This window comes from Ovis canadensis, chromosome 9 (assembly GCF_042477335.2).
Source record: "Ovis canadensis isolate MfBH-ARS-UI-01 breed Bighorn chromosome 9, ARS-UI_OviCan_v2, whole genome shotgun sequence".
NCBI lineage: Eukaryota > Metazoa > Chordata > Mammalia > Artiodactyla > Bovidae > Ovis > Ovis canadensis.
In genome coordinates, this window is record NC_091253.1 from 38521761 (window position 1) to 38539125 (window position 17365).

A 17365-nucleotide genomic window follows, 5' to 3' on the forward strand; every position below is an offset into this window, starting at 1 on the left:
CATAGGGTTGCAAGGAGTCGGACACGACTGAGCGACTAAGCACACGCGCATACTATACTTAGAAGAGTAGAGAATAATGGAGTATCCCCAAGACACTGTGGGGATGTGAGACAGGGTCCCGTGTAGAAATGGAGTTGCGGTTGAGAGCTGAAAGAAGGAATGCTGTGAATGAATGTGCTGGTTGTCCTTAGTTCTTTGAAAAGATGGATGTGGAAGCAGTGTTGATTTAACTCTGTGGATTCCTAGGTTAGGAGTAGGACTGCGTGGATAGAAAGGAAAGCTTGGCTGATGTAGGTAAGTTGCCATGGAGGGTGACGAGTGTCCTGCTAGCTGTAATACGCTGGGGAACCACCTATAACCATGTAGTATGTAGATGCTGGTCTCAAGCCATCAGCTGAGCAGCTATATCTAGGTAACTTCCCAACCTTGAGATTCTGCTAGACTAATGATGTACTGTTCGCTTAGTTGCTCAGTCATGTCCAACTCTTTGTGACCCCACGGACTGTAACCCGCCAAGCTCCTCTGTCCATGGGGCTTCTCCAGGCAAGAATACCGGAGTGGGTTGCCATGCCCTCCTCCAGGGGATCTTCCAAACCCAGGGATCAAACCCAGGTCTCCCACATTGCAGGAAGATTCCTTACCATCCAGTGCTTGCCAGTAGCCTCCTGTCCTGGAGAGGAGCTGCAAACACTCTGGTTCCCTCCTCTCTGCCTTCTGGGATAGGGAGGAGAACAGCCAGAGGCATGATCAGGTGGTTCAGGGTAGAGTCTTATATGTTCCACATATCTAGAATTTGGACCCACCTATCATTGGAGTTGGGTGTGCTACCAGTGTCTTCATCAGTTATCTATCACAGCTGGACTTACTAATTGATGGCTTTGTTTTGTTATAGGGGAGTTATCCGGTTTGGGAAGATTTCATTAACAAAGCCGGAAAACTGCAGTCCCAGCTTCGGTAAGTAGAAGCATGTCATCTCCAAGAAAATGGCAGCAGCCTTAGACAAAGGATGTAAGAACAGGGACCCAAGAGTTGAACTAGGGTTACTTTTGGAAGTCTTACAGGTAGAGGAGCATGCAGTGGTATTGCCACTTACTAGCCATGTGTCCTGACCACTGATTGCTATATGTGAAATCAACTCATATCTGCTCTGCCTCCTTCCACTGGAATTTTGAAGGTCAAATGAAAAGTCAGTTATATGTAAGGTAGTCATGGATGACATATAAAGAGTGTTCCCTACATGCCAGGTATATGGTAACAGTTAAATCTCATGACCCCAAGAGATAAGTATAGTTGTTATCCCATTTTGCTGATGAGAAAACTGAGGCACAGATAAGCTGAATTACTTACCCAAATTCACACAGCTAGTAAATGAGAGAGCAGGGAATTGAACTGAGGCAGTCTGGCTCCACAGTTCATTCTGCTTCCTGTCTATCCTTACAGAGTTTAAAGCTTAGTTTGTATAATTCCATTTCCATGAATTGTCATATAATGCAAATCTGTAGAGACAGATGGAGACTAGTGGTTTCCTGGGGCTAGGAGTGGGAAAGGAGGTTGACTGCAAATGGCCATGAGGGACCTTGTTGGGGTGATGGAAATATTCTAAAACTGGATTGTGGTGGTATTTGCATAGCTCTGAATTTACTGAAAAATTGTTAACTTACACACCTAAGAAGGGTGAACTTTATGGTATACAAATTATGTCTCAATAAAGCTGTTTTAAAACAATGAGATCTAATGCTAATCTGCTCTAAGGGGCTATTATTATTGCCTCATCATGTGCTTGTTAATACATCATTTGCCGTACAGTAGAAAATAAGGCAACATCTTCTTGTTAAAGCCATATGCTTTTAAAATCAGTGAGGAGAGGGGTGTGATTGCACTTAGTGGGTGCTTCAAGAGAGCTGGTACATTTGAAGAAGAGGTTGTTTTCATGACCCTGGTCATGGGTGTGGGGGTGACATGGGTTGGTTTGGGTGTACGGGGATGGTTTTCCAGAGAACAAAGCAGATAGGTATTTTCTGGGATAAGAAGCTATGTGGATGACAGACAGAGGAGGGAGGAGTAACATGATGTTCTTAGGACTTTGCCTGTTGACCCAAGGGGTTCCTGCCCAGAACTTTGGCCACAGGACTGGGCATTCCCTGGCTCCCCTGTAGGTTAGGAGAGAACCTGAGAGATGTGGAAATTTCCCAGTCCATTATTCAGCTTCGTGGGGCCTGGGGTTTCCAGAGTGATGAGTGGGCATTCAGATGGACCATGGGCTTCAGAGTATGGCCCTTTTGCTGCTTGTTGAGTCCTTTGCCATTTCTTTGCTTAAGAACCTATGATTACTTTGTCTTGGATCAGATCCAACCTATTCTTCTCAGATTGTAAGACCCTCTCCCCCAACTCTACCGCCATCGTGGTTCGTTTCAAATAGGTTCATTTCAAACCTCCTGTAGGAGGTTGCCTCCTGTTGTAAAACATGTAAGTACAACCCCTCCCCCCACACTCTTCTTATCTGGCCTCATTTAATTGGCTGGCAGGTTTTCAGAGTTGACCAGGGAAAAGATGCTCTTCTCCTTTTACCAATGAAGCAGCTAAAACTTAAAATAAGTACCTGATTGGCTGTCTTAAAACATACAGAATAAGACTTAAAGCAATCTTACCCCACTGGTACAAAGTACATTATAATATATTGGGGTTGGTCAAAAGGTTCATTCAGGATTTTCTGTTACAGCTTATGGAAAAACCCAAATGAACGTTTTAGCCAACCCTGTATAGATATAATATGCATATTATATATATAAAGTGTTAGTTGCTCAGTCATGTCCAGCTCTCTGTGACCCCATGGACTATAGCCTGCCAGGCTCCTCTGTCTATGGGGTTTTTCCAGGCAAGAAAACTGGAGTGGGTTTACCATTCTCTTCTCCGGGGGATCTTCCTGACCCAGGGATCGAACCCAGGTCTCCTGCATTGCAGACAGATTCTTTACCTTCTGAGCCACCAGGGAAGCTCTACACACACACACACAGACACACACACACACACAGACACACACACACACACACACGTACGTGTGTGTGTGTACATATATGTTAAACAACAGGCCCCATGAGGCAGAGACCATTTCTTTATTTTGTCAAGCTACTAGTGCCTGGTTGAGAGCACCATGGGAAGCTCAAGCCCGTGGTTTAATTTTCTGTATTAAGAGAGTGGATGAGGGTAAGACCAGAGAAGAGGCAGACTCTTGGAGCGTGTAAACTGAATCACTCCTTTCTCCTGCTGATGGATGCATGTTTGCTCTGCGCCATCAGAGAGGGCTAAGATGTCCTGTGACAGAAGCAGTCCGTGAAATAATGGCTCATTGGAAGGCGGTGTTTAAAAGCTCTTAATTCCTCACACTTGACCACAGTCTTTGTTTTCACGGGAGCCCTGGTGACCGTATAATACTTGAGGCACCTCTACAGCTGGCTCTTTTGGAAGATCGGCCTTGACTTGAGTGAGAGTAAATACAGCTGTTGGGTCAGATATTAATTATAAATTTGAACGAGTTGTTTATAAATCTCAGAGCGTAAAGCTAACTTTTCCATGGTTTGCAGTTGGTGCCAACTCTTCAAGAAATATGCTTTGAAGTGGGTTTTTGTTTTCATTTAGTGTGTAAGTCAGTGTGTGTGTGTTTTGACCAGAATGTTTTCTTGCTCTACTGGAAAATATCAGGCCTCATTTTGAAGCTTGGCTCTAAGGGACCATTGCCCAGGTTTTTCTAGGCACCACTTCTAGCACCTTCCAAGCTACCTTGCTTAGGCTCAAAGGTCATTTCTTTCTTTCTTTTTTCCCTCCTCCATTTTGAACTTCCTTTTTTAATCCTTCTTCTCATCTTCTTCCCTTTTTAGTCCTTTTTCTTTTTCTCATCTTCTTCCTTCACAACTTTTAATTAGTAGGGATGCTCTATAAGGACTGTATTCATATGTGAACTACTTGGACATTAACATCAGGCTGTAAACTCTGTTGTACGGGTTCTTGTGAGTGAGCCTGGGGCTGGCTTGCTTGTCCTGGTTGTTCACAGCCCTGGGATGCAATGGTGATTACTTTGTTGAATGGCATCTTGGACCATGATTCTAGGAACCAGTAGATCACAAAGTGCTCAAGGCATCTCCCAGTGCTCAAGAGAATGTGAAGAATTCAAGGGAACTTCTAGGAAAGTAAATGAGATAGTAACCCCTCCTTGGTCTCAGCTTTTAGGAATTCAGGAGATGCTGTTGAGATAGCATTCTAACGTGAAAAAAGAGTATGTTGGTTTCACTGTAGTCATGATTTAGGGGGGGAAGTCACATAGCTGGGATCCTGTAGTGGGATGAGCATGGGATTATAAGTCACGCTGCTAGTCTCAGCTGTGGTATGAACTGGTGATCTCCGTTTTCCCATCTCTAAGATGAATTGTTTAACCTAGGTCTCTTCAAGATCTGTTCTACCAATCCGTGTAGCTATATTGTTTTCCTGCTCTAAAGTATCTTTCAGCCATACCACTTATATATTTTTTTAAGATGCTTTTCTTTTTAGGTAGAAATACCTGTCTTTTCCTTCTTTGTGAAATTTTACTTGTTGATAATTTTATACCATCAGATGAAATGGAGGAGGAAGAATAGTTAGCATTTGTTGATTAGTACTGCATGAGCCATACATTATTGGGGTACAGTGCAATAGGGGAAAGTCTTTAAAGAGTAGGTCCACACACAGTGGGGGAAGGAGTGGGTGGGATGAATTGAGAGAGTAGCTTTGAAACATATACATTACCATATGCCAAACAGGTAGCTAATGGGAAGTTGCTGTATAACACAGGGAACTCAATCTGGTGCCCTGTGACAACCTAGAAGGGTGGGATGGGGTAGGGGGTGGGAGGGAAGTTCAAGAGGGAGGGGAAACACACACACACACATAAAGATATATACACACACACATATAAAGATATATACACATACACATACCTATGACTGATTCATGTTGTTGTATGGCAGAGACCAGCACGACATTGTAAAGCAATTATACTCCAATTAAAAAAAAGAAAGGGTCCACTAAGCCGATGGTTGTCTGTATCCAGTCAGGGTTTCCCTCTTGGAGGGTGACTTTCAGTCCCTGGCAGGGATTCCAGCCCTTTTGCTGTCACGCATGTGCTGGTGTGAGACAGCCCTCATGCTTTTGTTATCTGTTTGCATTTTAGGACAGCAGTAGTAGCAGCAGCTGCCTTCTTGGACGCCTTCCAGAAAGTGGCTGACATGGCCACCAACACACGTGGTAAGCAGATGGAGGGGTGGCATTGAGTATGTGGGCTCTTACCCTTGGCGGCTTCACACGAAGATGGAGCTCAAGTTATCAGAGCTTGGCTGACTCATATTTAAAAATATATAGATTTCTAACTGGGGGATTCTGCATAGTAGATGCTGCAAATCATTCTCCAGATAATAAAGCGCATGAGAAGAAGGAAAAATAAACCAAAAGGATCCAGTGTTTATGCCTGAGATGGCTTGATGTGCTTGTCATCACTTTTAACGACGTGCTGGTTGCAGAGTCTTGAGCTGTGTGTTTGGCTGCAATTTGTTTTTCCCTCCTCATACGTGTCGTCTCAAGATTTTCCTCATTCCCTTGTGGAATGAGAAGCAGTGAGAATGATGGGTTAGACCTTTTTTTCCTGGGTTCCCATGAAATGAGGGAACCTATTATAAGTAGCATCCTATGGTGTTGTATGTGTCTCCCATGTTTGACTGCAAACCCCTCAAGGTGTAGACTGTGACTGGTGCCTGTCTGAACTTTCCCAAAACATAGCACTTAGCACACAGTAGATGTTTAAAGTGTGTTTATTAAATCAGTGAACAGAGGGAATTCTTTTGAAAATTTGTATTGGTTTCAGTGACTATTGAATCATGGAAAAGAATATTTATAACCTGTGAAAGGTCTGTAGAGAAGCAAGTAAATCTTTCTCTAACCAGCACTATCGTTAGAAGTATGACATTACCCATAACCTAGAGACCCTCATTCAAAGGGGGGTTCTTCCCATTTCATTCCGAGACAGAGAATCTCTTCTGCTTTTTTTTTTTTTTTTTTTTTGCCTTCTTTCTGGGTCTCCTTGTACACTGACAGCTACAGGTCTGTTCTTGTTATTGTCATGATGACATTGGAAAATATGGGTGTCGGGGGCCGGTGTTGGGTGGATTTGCTCCCAGTCACACAACAGTTAACCTATGAAGTCCACAATGGGTATGTACCTCTAGCGGACTTCAGTACGTCCTTATTTATCATAGGTACTTAATTAAATATTGAAATAAATTTACATTGAGGACTCTTCTCATTCAAGATGCTTGAAAACTACTGATATTTCAGGCACTGTTTTGGGACCACAACAGTCAGCATGTTATATTCTGCATCCTGGAGGGGCTTGCAGTTTTCCATGTTGGGGGAATGCTACCTGCAAATCAAGAATCTCTGTAGAAAAAACATGTTTGGTATGGGAATAGTGGTAGGACAGAGTGCTCAGGGAATATGGAAAAGTGAGCAATTAGCTCAGCTCAGGGAGTCGAAGTTCTCCCAGGAGAGGTAATATTTCTCCTCATTTCCAAGATGCCAGTGGAGTTTTCAAAGGTTCCCTGGGAGAATGTGATGGAGACCCAGAGGGTTGGTTTTTCCTTCTGGTTTGTCAGCTTGACCAGGGTCTTAACCAGTATCTTCTTAAGACCCTTAAAAAAACCTTCTACATACCATATGTGTGTTAGTTATGAAATGTTTAGAATATACAAGTATAAAGAGGAATATGATATTCATGCCAGTGTTCACTGCTGTTAGTGCTGTTGGGTCTGTTTTATCATATTTTCTTCCATTGCAGCAGCATCTGGGACTGGACTCACCAGTCATAAGGATGTCTCTCTAGAATGACCATCAGAGTGTGTCTTTCTTAAAGAGTTGCTCTATTATTTTATAATAACTTAAGTATCTGGCACTGCATTTTTGAGGCTCTGTGATTCATAAGTTTAAGTTTTAATGTTTAATTACTCAGTAGAACCTAGAGGATGGAATAGAAAGGTATTCTCTGATTGTCCATAATTTCCTGCAACAGGAACCTGGGTTTTTGCAGAAGTTGCTACCGAGAAGGGTTCTTGGTGGGAAACTGAAGGGCCTGCAAATTCTCATGGTTGAAGGGAGGAAAAACCATTGTTTGTGGGAAAAGAAACCGGACTAACCTCTCTGTGGTCCTGGTGGAGGCAGAGAAGGAGTTTGGAGGCAATGTCTTTGACAGAAGACGAATAATGTCAAGTGAACAAGATCCCTACTTGGATCTATTTTTAAACCATCTGATTTCAGGTCATTTTTTAGCACTGCCACAGTACTTTACATCTTGAGATGTCTAGAATCTATATGCATTTGAAGGAAATAACTTCTATTAAATGTAGGAGTATGAGAACTCACATGACTGAAAAAATGTATGGTTGACACCAAGAAAGGTATATTTTACGGCCATAAGAGAGAAACTTGAAGGCACATCTGATGTTCAATTAAATGTCAAATTAGTTTTATTAAGTTTTTCCTTAACAATTGAAAAAGGCAGAACAAGCTCCTTAGTTTAAAAAAAGTTATGTAACAAAGTATATAAAATCTACCCTTGGAGTACCCTCTGCAGAGATGGGGTTTAATGTCATTTATAGACTTTTTTTGCATTCTTAAACACATGTAGCAGGAAAAATTAATCATAGAACAACATGTAAATTGATATATAGAATAAAATATATTTTAAGATCTTTTTCAAAAGGTAGCCCATGAGAAACATTGTTTCTGTGCTTTTAGTTCCAAGTATATTATAATTATCTTTCTATGTCAGTGCCTAGAGAATCTACCTCGTTCTTTCTAGCCACCAAATGGAATTTCTTGTGCGGATATAGCATGGTTTAATCGTCCTTTTATTCGGGGATGTTTAGATTATCTCCACTTGTTCACTGCAGTTGATACCCTTGTGTACTTGCTTCTAGAGATCTATGGGTAATCTCTTTTTAACGGTTGTATGCATCTCCAGGGAAATGAAGAATCTGTTAAAAAGTGCTTCAAGCTGTTTTGGTCAGCAAGAGATATATTTTGGCTCACAGTCGTTAGAGGCTGCAACTCTAACACGGTTTGCAGTTAGATATCCACACACTGTGGAGAGTCCGGTGTCTTGCTTAGTGCGTTCATTTATTTTTGGATGCGCTGGGTCTCTGTTGCTGCATGCGGGCTGTCTCTTGTTGCGGTGCCCGGGATTCTCATTCCAGTGGCTTCTCTGGTTACAGAGCGTGGGCTCTAGGGGGCACAGACTCAGCAGGGGCCTCATTGCCCCATGGTATGTGGGATCTTCCCAGACCAGGGATCAAACCCATGTCCCCTGCCCTGGCAGGCAGATTGCTAACCACTCGCCCGCTAGAGAAGGCTGCTTAGTGCCTGCGATGCAGTGTTTTTCGAGCCCTTGTTTTAAGTAAGGGAAGGGAGTAACAGTTATTCTTATGTGTGTCTGTTTTGGACAGGCATCCAGAATCTCAAACTAGCGGGTCTCTGGTTTCCAAAATATTAGCATTCCATATTGTTTCCCAGAGGAAATGGCTCTGAAAGATTTTTGTCCTTTTTAGCAAATATTTTGCACTGGCTGTGAAAATAATTTATTTAGAAAAATCTTTTAAGTGCTAGTCATTATGACAGCAAAGTTAATCCAGTCCTGTAACTATTGTTAAGTAGTTATGAATGTGGAAATAAATTTGAGCTGTTTTGTTCATTTTTTTTAAGAGTATAAGCTGCTACTGTAATGTGTATGTTTAGGTTAATAATTAAACTATAATGGAATTTAAGAGTTAACACCATAATACATACAGTTCTGTATTTTGTTGATCTTTGCATTCTGGAATGAATATACAGCTTGTGCTCAGTATGAAAGTACACCTGTTTGCCTGTTACTGGCCACAAAGAATTAGTGTCTTGGCATTTGGTGTACAGAGAATGCCTGACTTTGTGAAGCAGGGTCTCCATTTTCCTTGTGTCCCTGATGGACCAGCACATGGGCTATCATGGGAGTGGTTTGAACTGACTGGGGCACAGTTGTCTGAGTCACTTAAAGAAAAGAGAAAGCACAGAGGTGCGGGGGAGGCTTCTCAGCCCTTGGTGGTGGGTACTGGGGAGCAGTGTTCCTCCTCCTGTAAGCGTGCAGCCTGGTGCCCGCCAGGCCCTCACCCGCCTCTCACCGCAAGGCAGGGGCACGTTGCTGATGAAATGCTCCGTCTGAGTCAGCACTGGCCCTTCGCGGCCACTGCGTCATTTGCTGGTGTCAGCAAGGGCCTTTGGAGAGCATAATGCTGTGTGACTTTCATTTCTGGCTGCCTCTGTATGCTTCTGTAATTGCTTCATAGCTTTGAACAACCATCTCTGGGATGTTGAGATGACGATGCACCAGACCCAGAGTGAGGAGTTTAAGATTCCAAGAAGGAAGGAAATGGATCCTGGCCGACTAGATGGTCTCTAATCACCTTTGTTGAATACGTAACACAGGCCAGGCTCTGTCCTATGTGCTTTACATGAAGTGAGTCTTTTTATTCTCAGAACAGCTCTCTGAGATCAGTGCTTATGATCTTTATTCTAGATAATGAAATCTGGGTGAAGAGAGCTTATCTAAACCAACCAAGGTCATATAGCTTGGAAGTGGGGAGACTGGAGCCTGGCCCAGAGTCTGGATTTTAACAACTAAATTACGATGCTTTATGTAAGAAGCTTCTGGGTTTAGTATAAACTTAAGTTTGCTTTTTTTTTTGGCTGCATGGCTTGTGGAAATCTTAGTTTCCTGACCAGGGCTTGAACCCACACCCTTGGCAGTGAAAGTGTGGAGTCCTAACCTGTGGATCGTCAAGCAAGTCCCTTAAGTTTGCTTTTAAATTTATTAATCCTGATTGTATTGAAAATAAACCAATCTATGTAGCTCCTTGAAGTGACGACTAGGTCAAAAGTTGGGTGCTCTGTTTGTCTTCTGCTTGGCCAGCTCTGTAACCCTGAGTAATTTTGTTTCGCTTCTTCAGGCTTTGATTTCCCCATTTGTAAAAGGGGTTTTCCCAGGATCTAGTAGGGCCTTAGATAGTTGCAAGTAACCTTTTTTTGGCTCTAATATTCTATAATTTAAGATATTGCTTTGTCCCTATTAAATCTTAAAATACAAATTAAGTTGGACAGTCTAAATTTTCTTTTCCTGTAGTATCTTTACAGTTTTCTGATTTTTGCTTGGGGGACAAAGGAAGCAGAGGTAAGCGGAGGATAAAGAGTGAGCGGGTTAGGCGAGAAATATGGTTAGAAGAGACCCTCAGGGTGTGCGTGAGGAGGGCAGATGGAAGCTGGAGCTTTTAGGACACCCAGTGAGGTCAAGACAATCGAGTGGACTTTAAACAGTGAGCCCGATTGCTGAGGTTCTGTGAACTGATGAAGACAGTCTCCAGGACTCAAACTGAATAAAAGCAATTGTGGTTCATAAAAATACGTGATGTTTTTTAGTATGTGCTTAGTTGCTCAATCATCTCTCACTCTTTGTGACCCATGGGCTGTAGCCCACCAGGCTCCACTGTCTATGGGATTTCCCAGGCAAGAATACTGGAGTGGGTTGCCATTCTCTTCTCTAGGGGATCTTGTCAACCCAGGGATCGCCTGCCTTGCAGGCGGATTATTTATCATCTGGGTCACCAGGGAAGCTCTTCCTCTAGAGTGTGATAAATGCTATGCTCTCCTTATGTCACTGATGGATCGTAACTACTTAGGAAGCTTGTTTTAAACTACAGATTTCACAGGATATGTGTACGTGTATGGCTCAGTTGTTTGGCTGTCCACCTGGAGCTATCACAATGTTGTTAATCAGCTATACTCCAATGTAAAATAAAAAGTTTAAAAAAAAAGTACAGATTTCAGAGTCCTGCCTTATACCTGTGGTTATTGATTAACTGAGTGGAGCTTAGACACCTTAGATTTTTTTAAAGGCTTCCCAGAACAATAAGGCCTCTCACCATCTTGCTGTCACCCACCTGCCCAGTGACATCTCTGCCCACGGCCGGCAGTTCCACCCACAAAAAAATGCCCTTGGCTCCCCGAATCCCTTTAAACTGTTGATCCCTTTCTTCTTGCACTTGTGCATTCCATACCCAGGGTGCCCTTCCCAGCCTACCCCCTCTCCACCCCCTTTAGATGCTTGAGGATCTTTGGCTTATCTTCCTAGAGCCAGTTTAAGAGTCAGGTTGCCTGTGAAACGCTTGCCTTCACCGCCTCCTTCCTCCATCCCCTGGGTAAATGGGGTCTCACTCCTCTGCCTCCTTGTGGTCACCATCTTCCCCGCTAGACTCAGCCACCTCCAGGGCAGGGCCTGGGTCCTGCTGCTCTCTGAGGAACCCAGGTACCCAAGTGCTAATAAGTATCCGGCATTTAGGAAGGTGCAGACCACGTTTCGCGCAGTCCTTGGTGGATCTGGGTGAGGAAGGCTGTCATCTCTGGAGGCAGGAGCCTGGTGACTTGGGGTCTTTGGCCAGATTCCACTTGGGAGTTCAGAATTCAAATCTTGGGACCCCTCTCGGTGATTGAGTCTCTGGATTATGTGACTTCATAATTCAATGTTGCCCAAGAGGGCCCAGCACATCAGTGATGGGGGTCACAGGAAGTGGGCAGGTGGATGGATGGCAGCTGTCTGCTCTTGGCTGGAGTTGGAAAAGAAGGGGAAATCTTCCTTTTTGGGAAGGAGGTGCTGGCAAGCTATTTCCAAGAGGCAGCCATACTGGTTTTGTTTGCCCACAAGTTTTATTTTAACGAGGTTGTTTAACTAAAACTTCATTGACCCTTAACTTCTGGATTGACTTCAGTGTTTCAGACCTGAACTCTTTTTCATGTAATTAAGGCAGGATTTCTACCTAGGAAGCTACTCAGCCACAAACTGAAAAAATAACAAAAAAGGCCATTGTGCTTGTGCCTACTCAGTCTTGTCCAACTCTTTGCGACCCCATGGACTGTACTCCACCAGGTTCCTCTGTCCATGGGATTTTCCAGACAAGAATACTGGAGTGAGTTGCCATTTCCTTCCCCAGGGGATCTTCCTTCCTGACCCAGGGATCAAACGTGCATCTCCTGTGTCTCCTGCATTGCAGGAGGATTCTTTACCTGCTGAGCCAATGGGGAAGCCCCCAAAATAGGTCATAAAAAAACTTTTTCACAGGCCTGGAACTGCATATTCTTTGAAGATGACCTTAAAGAATCCTGGACAGTTTCATTCACTTAATTAAAAAGAAAAAGGTATAAAACTGCAATCTACTGGTCTCTAAATGTGGGTGTTGATCACTAAAATGGTTTTATAGTCAGGCCAGTTCAGGTTCCTTAATCATTTTTGGTTATTGTCCTTAACAATTCTTAAAAGAGGAGAGCCCTTATGAGTATTTGAGGGAACAGCTCTGTTGTAATTTTTCTTTAAAAGCCAAGTTTATGGTTTTGAAACATTCAAGGATAATATATTCATTTTTCTGATGATCTTATTCCAGTTGAGGCTTTAGAAGTATTGGGGAGCAAAAGGAACCTAGCAGAAAGCATCTGGAGCCTCAAAGTATTACAGAAAACTGGCTGCTGTTAATTTTACTCAGAGTCTAGATATGGTTCTCGCAGGGGCACCTTGACAGCGTTACACAGGCTCTAACTAAAATTATTGCCAAGCTCTGGAACCTTGGCACATATAGATGCCCAGGAAGCAGTTGCTGATTTGTTAAATAAAAACTGATCAAGTGAAGTACTTTGTATCTTGCTTACAGAGTGGATGGACCAGCAGCTGTATTCTCTGACATTTTAAAACATGAATCTGGGCAGACTGTATTGACAGTGACCTAGAAACTCTATTGCCTTTCATTTTCGCGGTTTTGAATTTGACCTCTTGATTTTGATTCACATGAATTATTCCGAGGAAGCCTGAAGCCAATTTTGTTCTGCTGGTAGTTACATTTTGAAAATTCTCATTGCTGTGTTTTGGGTGGGTGTGGGGTATAAGAACAAAGCTATGAAAAATAAGAATATTTGTAGTTGATTAAAGTGGGAAATTGGCAAGGCCAAGACAAAGCCACCCTTTCCCTCTTATTTCTCGTTTGTCTCTTTTTAATTGTGTTGCTTTATGCCAGAACTTGACGTGTCCTGTGTGCGCTCTGGGGAGTGACCCCAGTGTGGTCCTGGCCTCGTGGAGCTTTTAGGCTGGGCCAGGGCCATTCTCTGTGATAGAATTTTCTATGGTGATGACAGTGCTACACATTTTCACTGTCTAGTGTGATAACCAGCAGCCACCTGAGGTTATTAAGTACTTGAAACCTGGTTAGTATAATCGAAGAACTGAATTTCTGATTTTTAAATTTTAATTTTAAATAGCCACACATACCTAGTAGCTACCACATAACACAGCAAGGATGTAAGGGGTATAACAATGTCTACAAAGAAAGGCTTATTTTGCCTTTAACAGTAAATGTACTAGTTTATGAGTCACCTGATTTATTCTGTTTTATTTCTGCTGTATTGAGAGTTTACTAGGTACCTGGTAAACAATGCAAAGAGGTGCTGTTTCTGAGGCATTGGGTCAGTGGGTGGCAGAAGAATTTAGACAGGCATGTAAGCAATAATAATTCCCAACAGTGAATGCTTCCCACTTGTTTTTATAGCATATCTGTTTCATCTGTTTCATGTATTCACGATGGATAAGATATCGTTCCAAAGGGGCAGGGGGTAATTGGTTCTTAAGAAGGGAAGGCGGTCTTACCCTTTTTATATATCAGGTACAGATATGCATATGCAAACATACACACATCTGTGAAATTTACATCTTATGAGGAAGGGGGCTGATTAGGAAGAGGCTTTTTATGGGAGCAGAAAAAAGGGACAAGCTTGACAAAACTATTTTGTGATGAAGCCTAAGCTTTTAAGACATTAGGTCAGCCTTTTGCTTGTTGCCTCCTTCCAAGTGCATCTAAGTAATTTTCATGAACTTGAGGAGGGTGATTGCTGTTGGTGTATCTCTTTTATTTGAAATAACTTGGCAAAATGAATCCATATTAACAGACTCTGTAGACTCAACATAAAGTTACCTAGTGTTGAATAATAAGTGTATTCAGAGGCAGCCAAGACTAGTGAAGTGTCCACCTCACTGTTATGTATTCACTATTTGTAAATATTCTTAACCGTGATGCAGAGAACAATTTTAATGCTGGGTTGTATTAAACAGTCCTTTATTAATTGGGCTTTATAGCTGTAATCCTTTTAGTGAGGACGTGTGTGTTTGTGTCTGTCTATACACATAGTATCTATATAACCAGTATCTATAACATATATAACAACCTGTGTATATAACATATATATATATACACAAGTGTGTGTGTGTCTATGTTATTAGTTGAAAGAATTAAAGCATTAGATTGGTCTTAGCAGTTTCTTGCCTAAAATGACAGAGATACAAATTCTATGTTCCAGGATGACTGGTTTCTATGCAGAGCTCATCCTTGATATGCGTACGACTTTGCTGAGGGCTCTGGGGGGACCAAAACCTGGAATAGCTTTAGCGTAGCCTCATTAACAGAGCTGCCCTGATGGCTCGGTGGTAAAGAACCCGCCTGCCAATGCTGGAGATGCAAGAGATGTGGGTTCGATTGCTGGGTTGGGAAGTTCCCCTGGAGAAGGAAATGGCAACCCACTCCAGTATTCTTGCCTTGGAAATCCCATGGACAGAGGAACCTGGAGGGCTACAGTTCATAGGGTCGCAAGAGAGTTTGACATGACTGAGCGACTAAACAGTGAGACTGAGCAGCCTCATTAACTTCCTTAAAGCCCCTCAAGCCACTTCAAATTTGAGTATGTATATGTGCATCTGTGTTTATACTGAATACTTATGAGTTTCAATCATATGAAGTGTGAAAAAACTTGTAAATTACTGCTGTTTCTAATAATATGTAACCTAGCTAAAACTGTATGCCTGTTATGTAAATACAGTTTCAAGGAGCTAACATTGACCTAGTAAGTGGTGACGTAAAAAGGTTTAATGCCTTTTAAAATGAGTTGATAAATGTACATTTTGCTTTGAGTTTCATTATTTTGGTGTTTTATTACTCTGATGGTGATTTAGTCACTAAGTCATATCTGACTCTTGCGACCCCATGGACTGCAGCCTGCCAGGCTTGTCTGTCCACAGGATTCTCCAGGCAAGAATACTGGAGTGGGTTTCCATTTCCTTCTCCAGGTGACATTTCCCACCCAGAAATCTAACCCAGGTCTCCTGCATTGCAGGCAAGTCTACTCTGATAGACCTTGAGTATTTTAACTGTTTAGCACAATACCTTTAATCCTGCATATTCTGTTTAGGATAAAACAGTTTTGTTTGTTTTTTTTTGATGGCACTATGAATATCAAGTTTGTCTTAACCATTTTCCATTTTCTTAAAGGTATTCTTTGGTCTGTTTTATATTATAGACTTGGTATTGAGGCTAGCACAGTAAGGTGGCAAGTGTATTTTAACCATTTTTTTGTTCTACAAATCACACTGTAGGTGAGGACTAAAAATGACAAAGAAGTCCACATATTTACTGAGTATTTTCATTTAATAAATTTCTAAAGTGAAAGAAAAGAAAGTTAAGTCGCTCAGTCGTGTCCGACTCTTTGCGACCCCGTGAACTGTAGCCCACCAAGCTCCTCTGTCCATGGGGTTCTCCAGGCAAGAACACTGGAGTGGGTTGCCATTTCCTTCTCCAGGGGATCTTCCCGACCCAGGGATCGAACCCAGGTCTCCCGCATTGTAGGCAGACGCTTTAACCTCTGAGCACTTTCTGTCCCTCCCCTTTTTGGGGGTTGAAGGAGTTGGGAGATGGAGACTTTATGTATCTGATGGGCAAATTTGTGTATTTCAGGAAGTTTGGAATAGTGACCTGACATCACTATCACTACTGCTGAAATGAAAATCCCTCCTCTCCGTCCTCACTGATATTAATGTTAAAACTGACCTCTGACAGCAGCACTGGTCTCCGCTCCACAAGTGGTTACTATTGTTGATCTTTGGCTGGGTAGCAACAGTTGCCAGAGATGGGCCATTTCCTTGTGGTTCCTTGTGTCCTGCCTAGGTGGTATTTGACTTTTCACTGCATCTTCTCAGAATGACACTTGAACAGTTATTGTGTCCCCAGAATCCTAAAGTCCTCTCTCAGGAAGAGCTCGGGATGGAAGAATCCCACACCAGAGGCTGAGTGTCCGGTTAAAGCTCGTCCTCCCACTAACCAAGAGAAGCATTTGCTCCCCCTGAAGTCAGCAGTGTTTCCTCCTTTTGTCTTCTTTTCCCTGGCGATGCTTGAATTATGATGCGTACCGTACCGTTTAACCCCCGCAGCTGTAATAAACGCTGGTGAATTACGCGGCGGCAGTGGGGAGGAAGGTCCAAGCGTGGAGGGGATGTGTGTTTTTATGGGTGACTGAGTCGGTCTGTGCGCACGCTTGTTTGTGTCGATAGGCAGTTTGCATAATGGAGTGGTTTACTCAGCAGCTCCATGCTTCCAGCTGCCTGCAGGGCCATCTGCCTGGGGCAGTGGGGACCCTCCCACCCTCCTCCCCACGCTAGCTCTTTCCCCTTTGCTTTTCATTTTGGCTTAAAATAACTAATTCCCCTTTACCCCATCCTGCTAACCACACACACAGTCACCTTTCGTAAAACATAAATTACCATTCATGAAAAAGTGCAGTTATTTCAATTCATACACATGAAGCATTTTTTGTTTTTTTAAACAATGCTTGTAGAAGATTGTTTGCTATAGAGTTGTGAACTTGGTTTGTTCTGCTGTTGTGAAAATAACCATTTGGAGTGTAGAGGTGCCTTGGAAGACCCTTGCACTTGTCAAACTAGTGTTTTTCTAGGCTGAGTCTATTTTGTCTGATCGTGTAGCTGCGTCCCCTCTGCTCTGATAAAGCCCCTGCCTGAAAACATGCACGAAATGTGAAAGCTGCTATGAACTAAAATTTTCACCTTAGCTGTTTTCGTGTGCTTTGCGGGAGGAAAGATCTGGTGTTGGGAAGTCACTCAGAGAAGAGAGAAAGAATATTCAAAAGGTCTTCTGTCACTAGAAATCTGGCAATGAATTCTCCTGGTACATCTTGAAGAAATTTGATTTTTATATACTACTTTTGGAAACATATCTATGGCCTGACATGACAATTACCTGGGGTCTGTTGTCTTGTTTAACATAAGGCTTTGGTTTTTTATTTTTAGAAGGTGGAGAGGTCTGTTCTAGACCATATAGTATCTAGTGCAACCTTTTCATTTTCACAGGGCAGGCTGGGAGCTGAAGTCATTCGCCTGAGGCTGCTCGGC

General features: G+C 42.7%; 1 protein-coding gene across 6 annotated transcripts in view; it reads left to right on the forward strand.

The window, feature by feature from the left end:
- The window catches only part of MTSS1 (MTSS I-BAR domain containing 1), a 163198-nt gene that overhangs the window by 23556 nt on the left and 122277 nt on the right, over window positions 1-17365 (forward strand). For all 6 annotated transcript variants that reach the window (XM_069599902.1, XM_069599904.1, XM_069599906.1 and 3 more), the window contains exons 2-3: window positions 893-954; window positions 5201-5274. In XM_069599902.1, the coding sequence (XP_069456003.1) occupies window positions 893-954; window positions 5201-5274 (136 nt within the window). The remainder of the gene's footprint in view (window positions 1-892; window positions 955-5200; window positions 5275-17365) is intronic.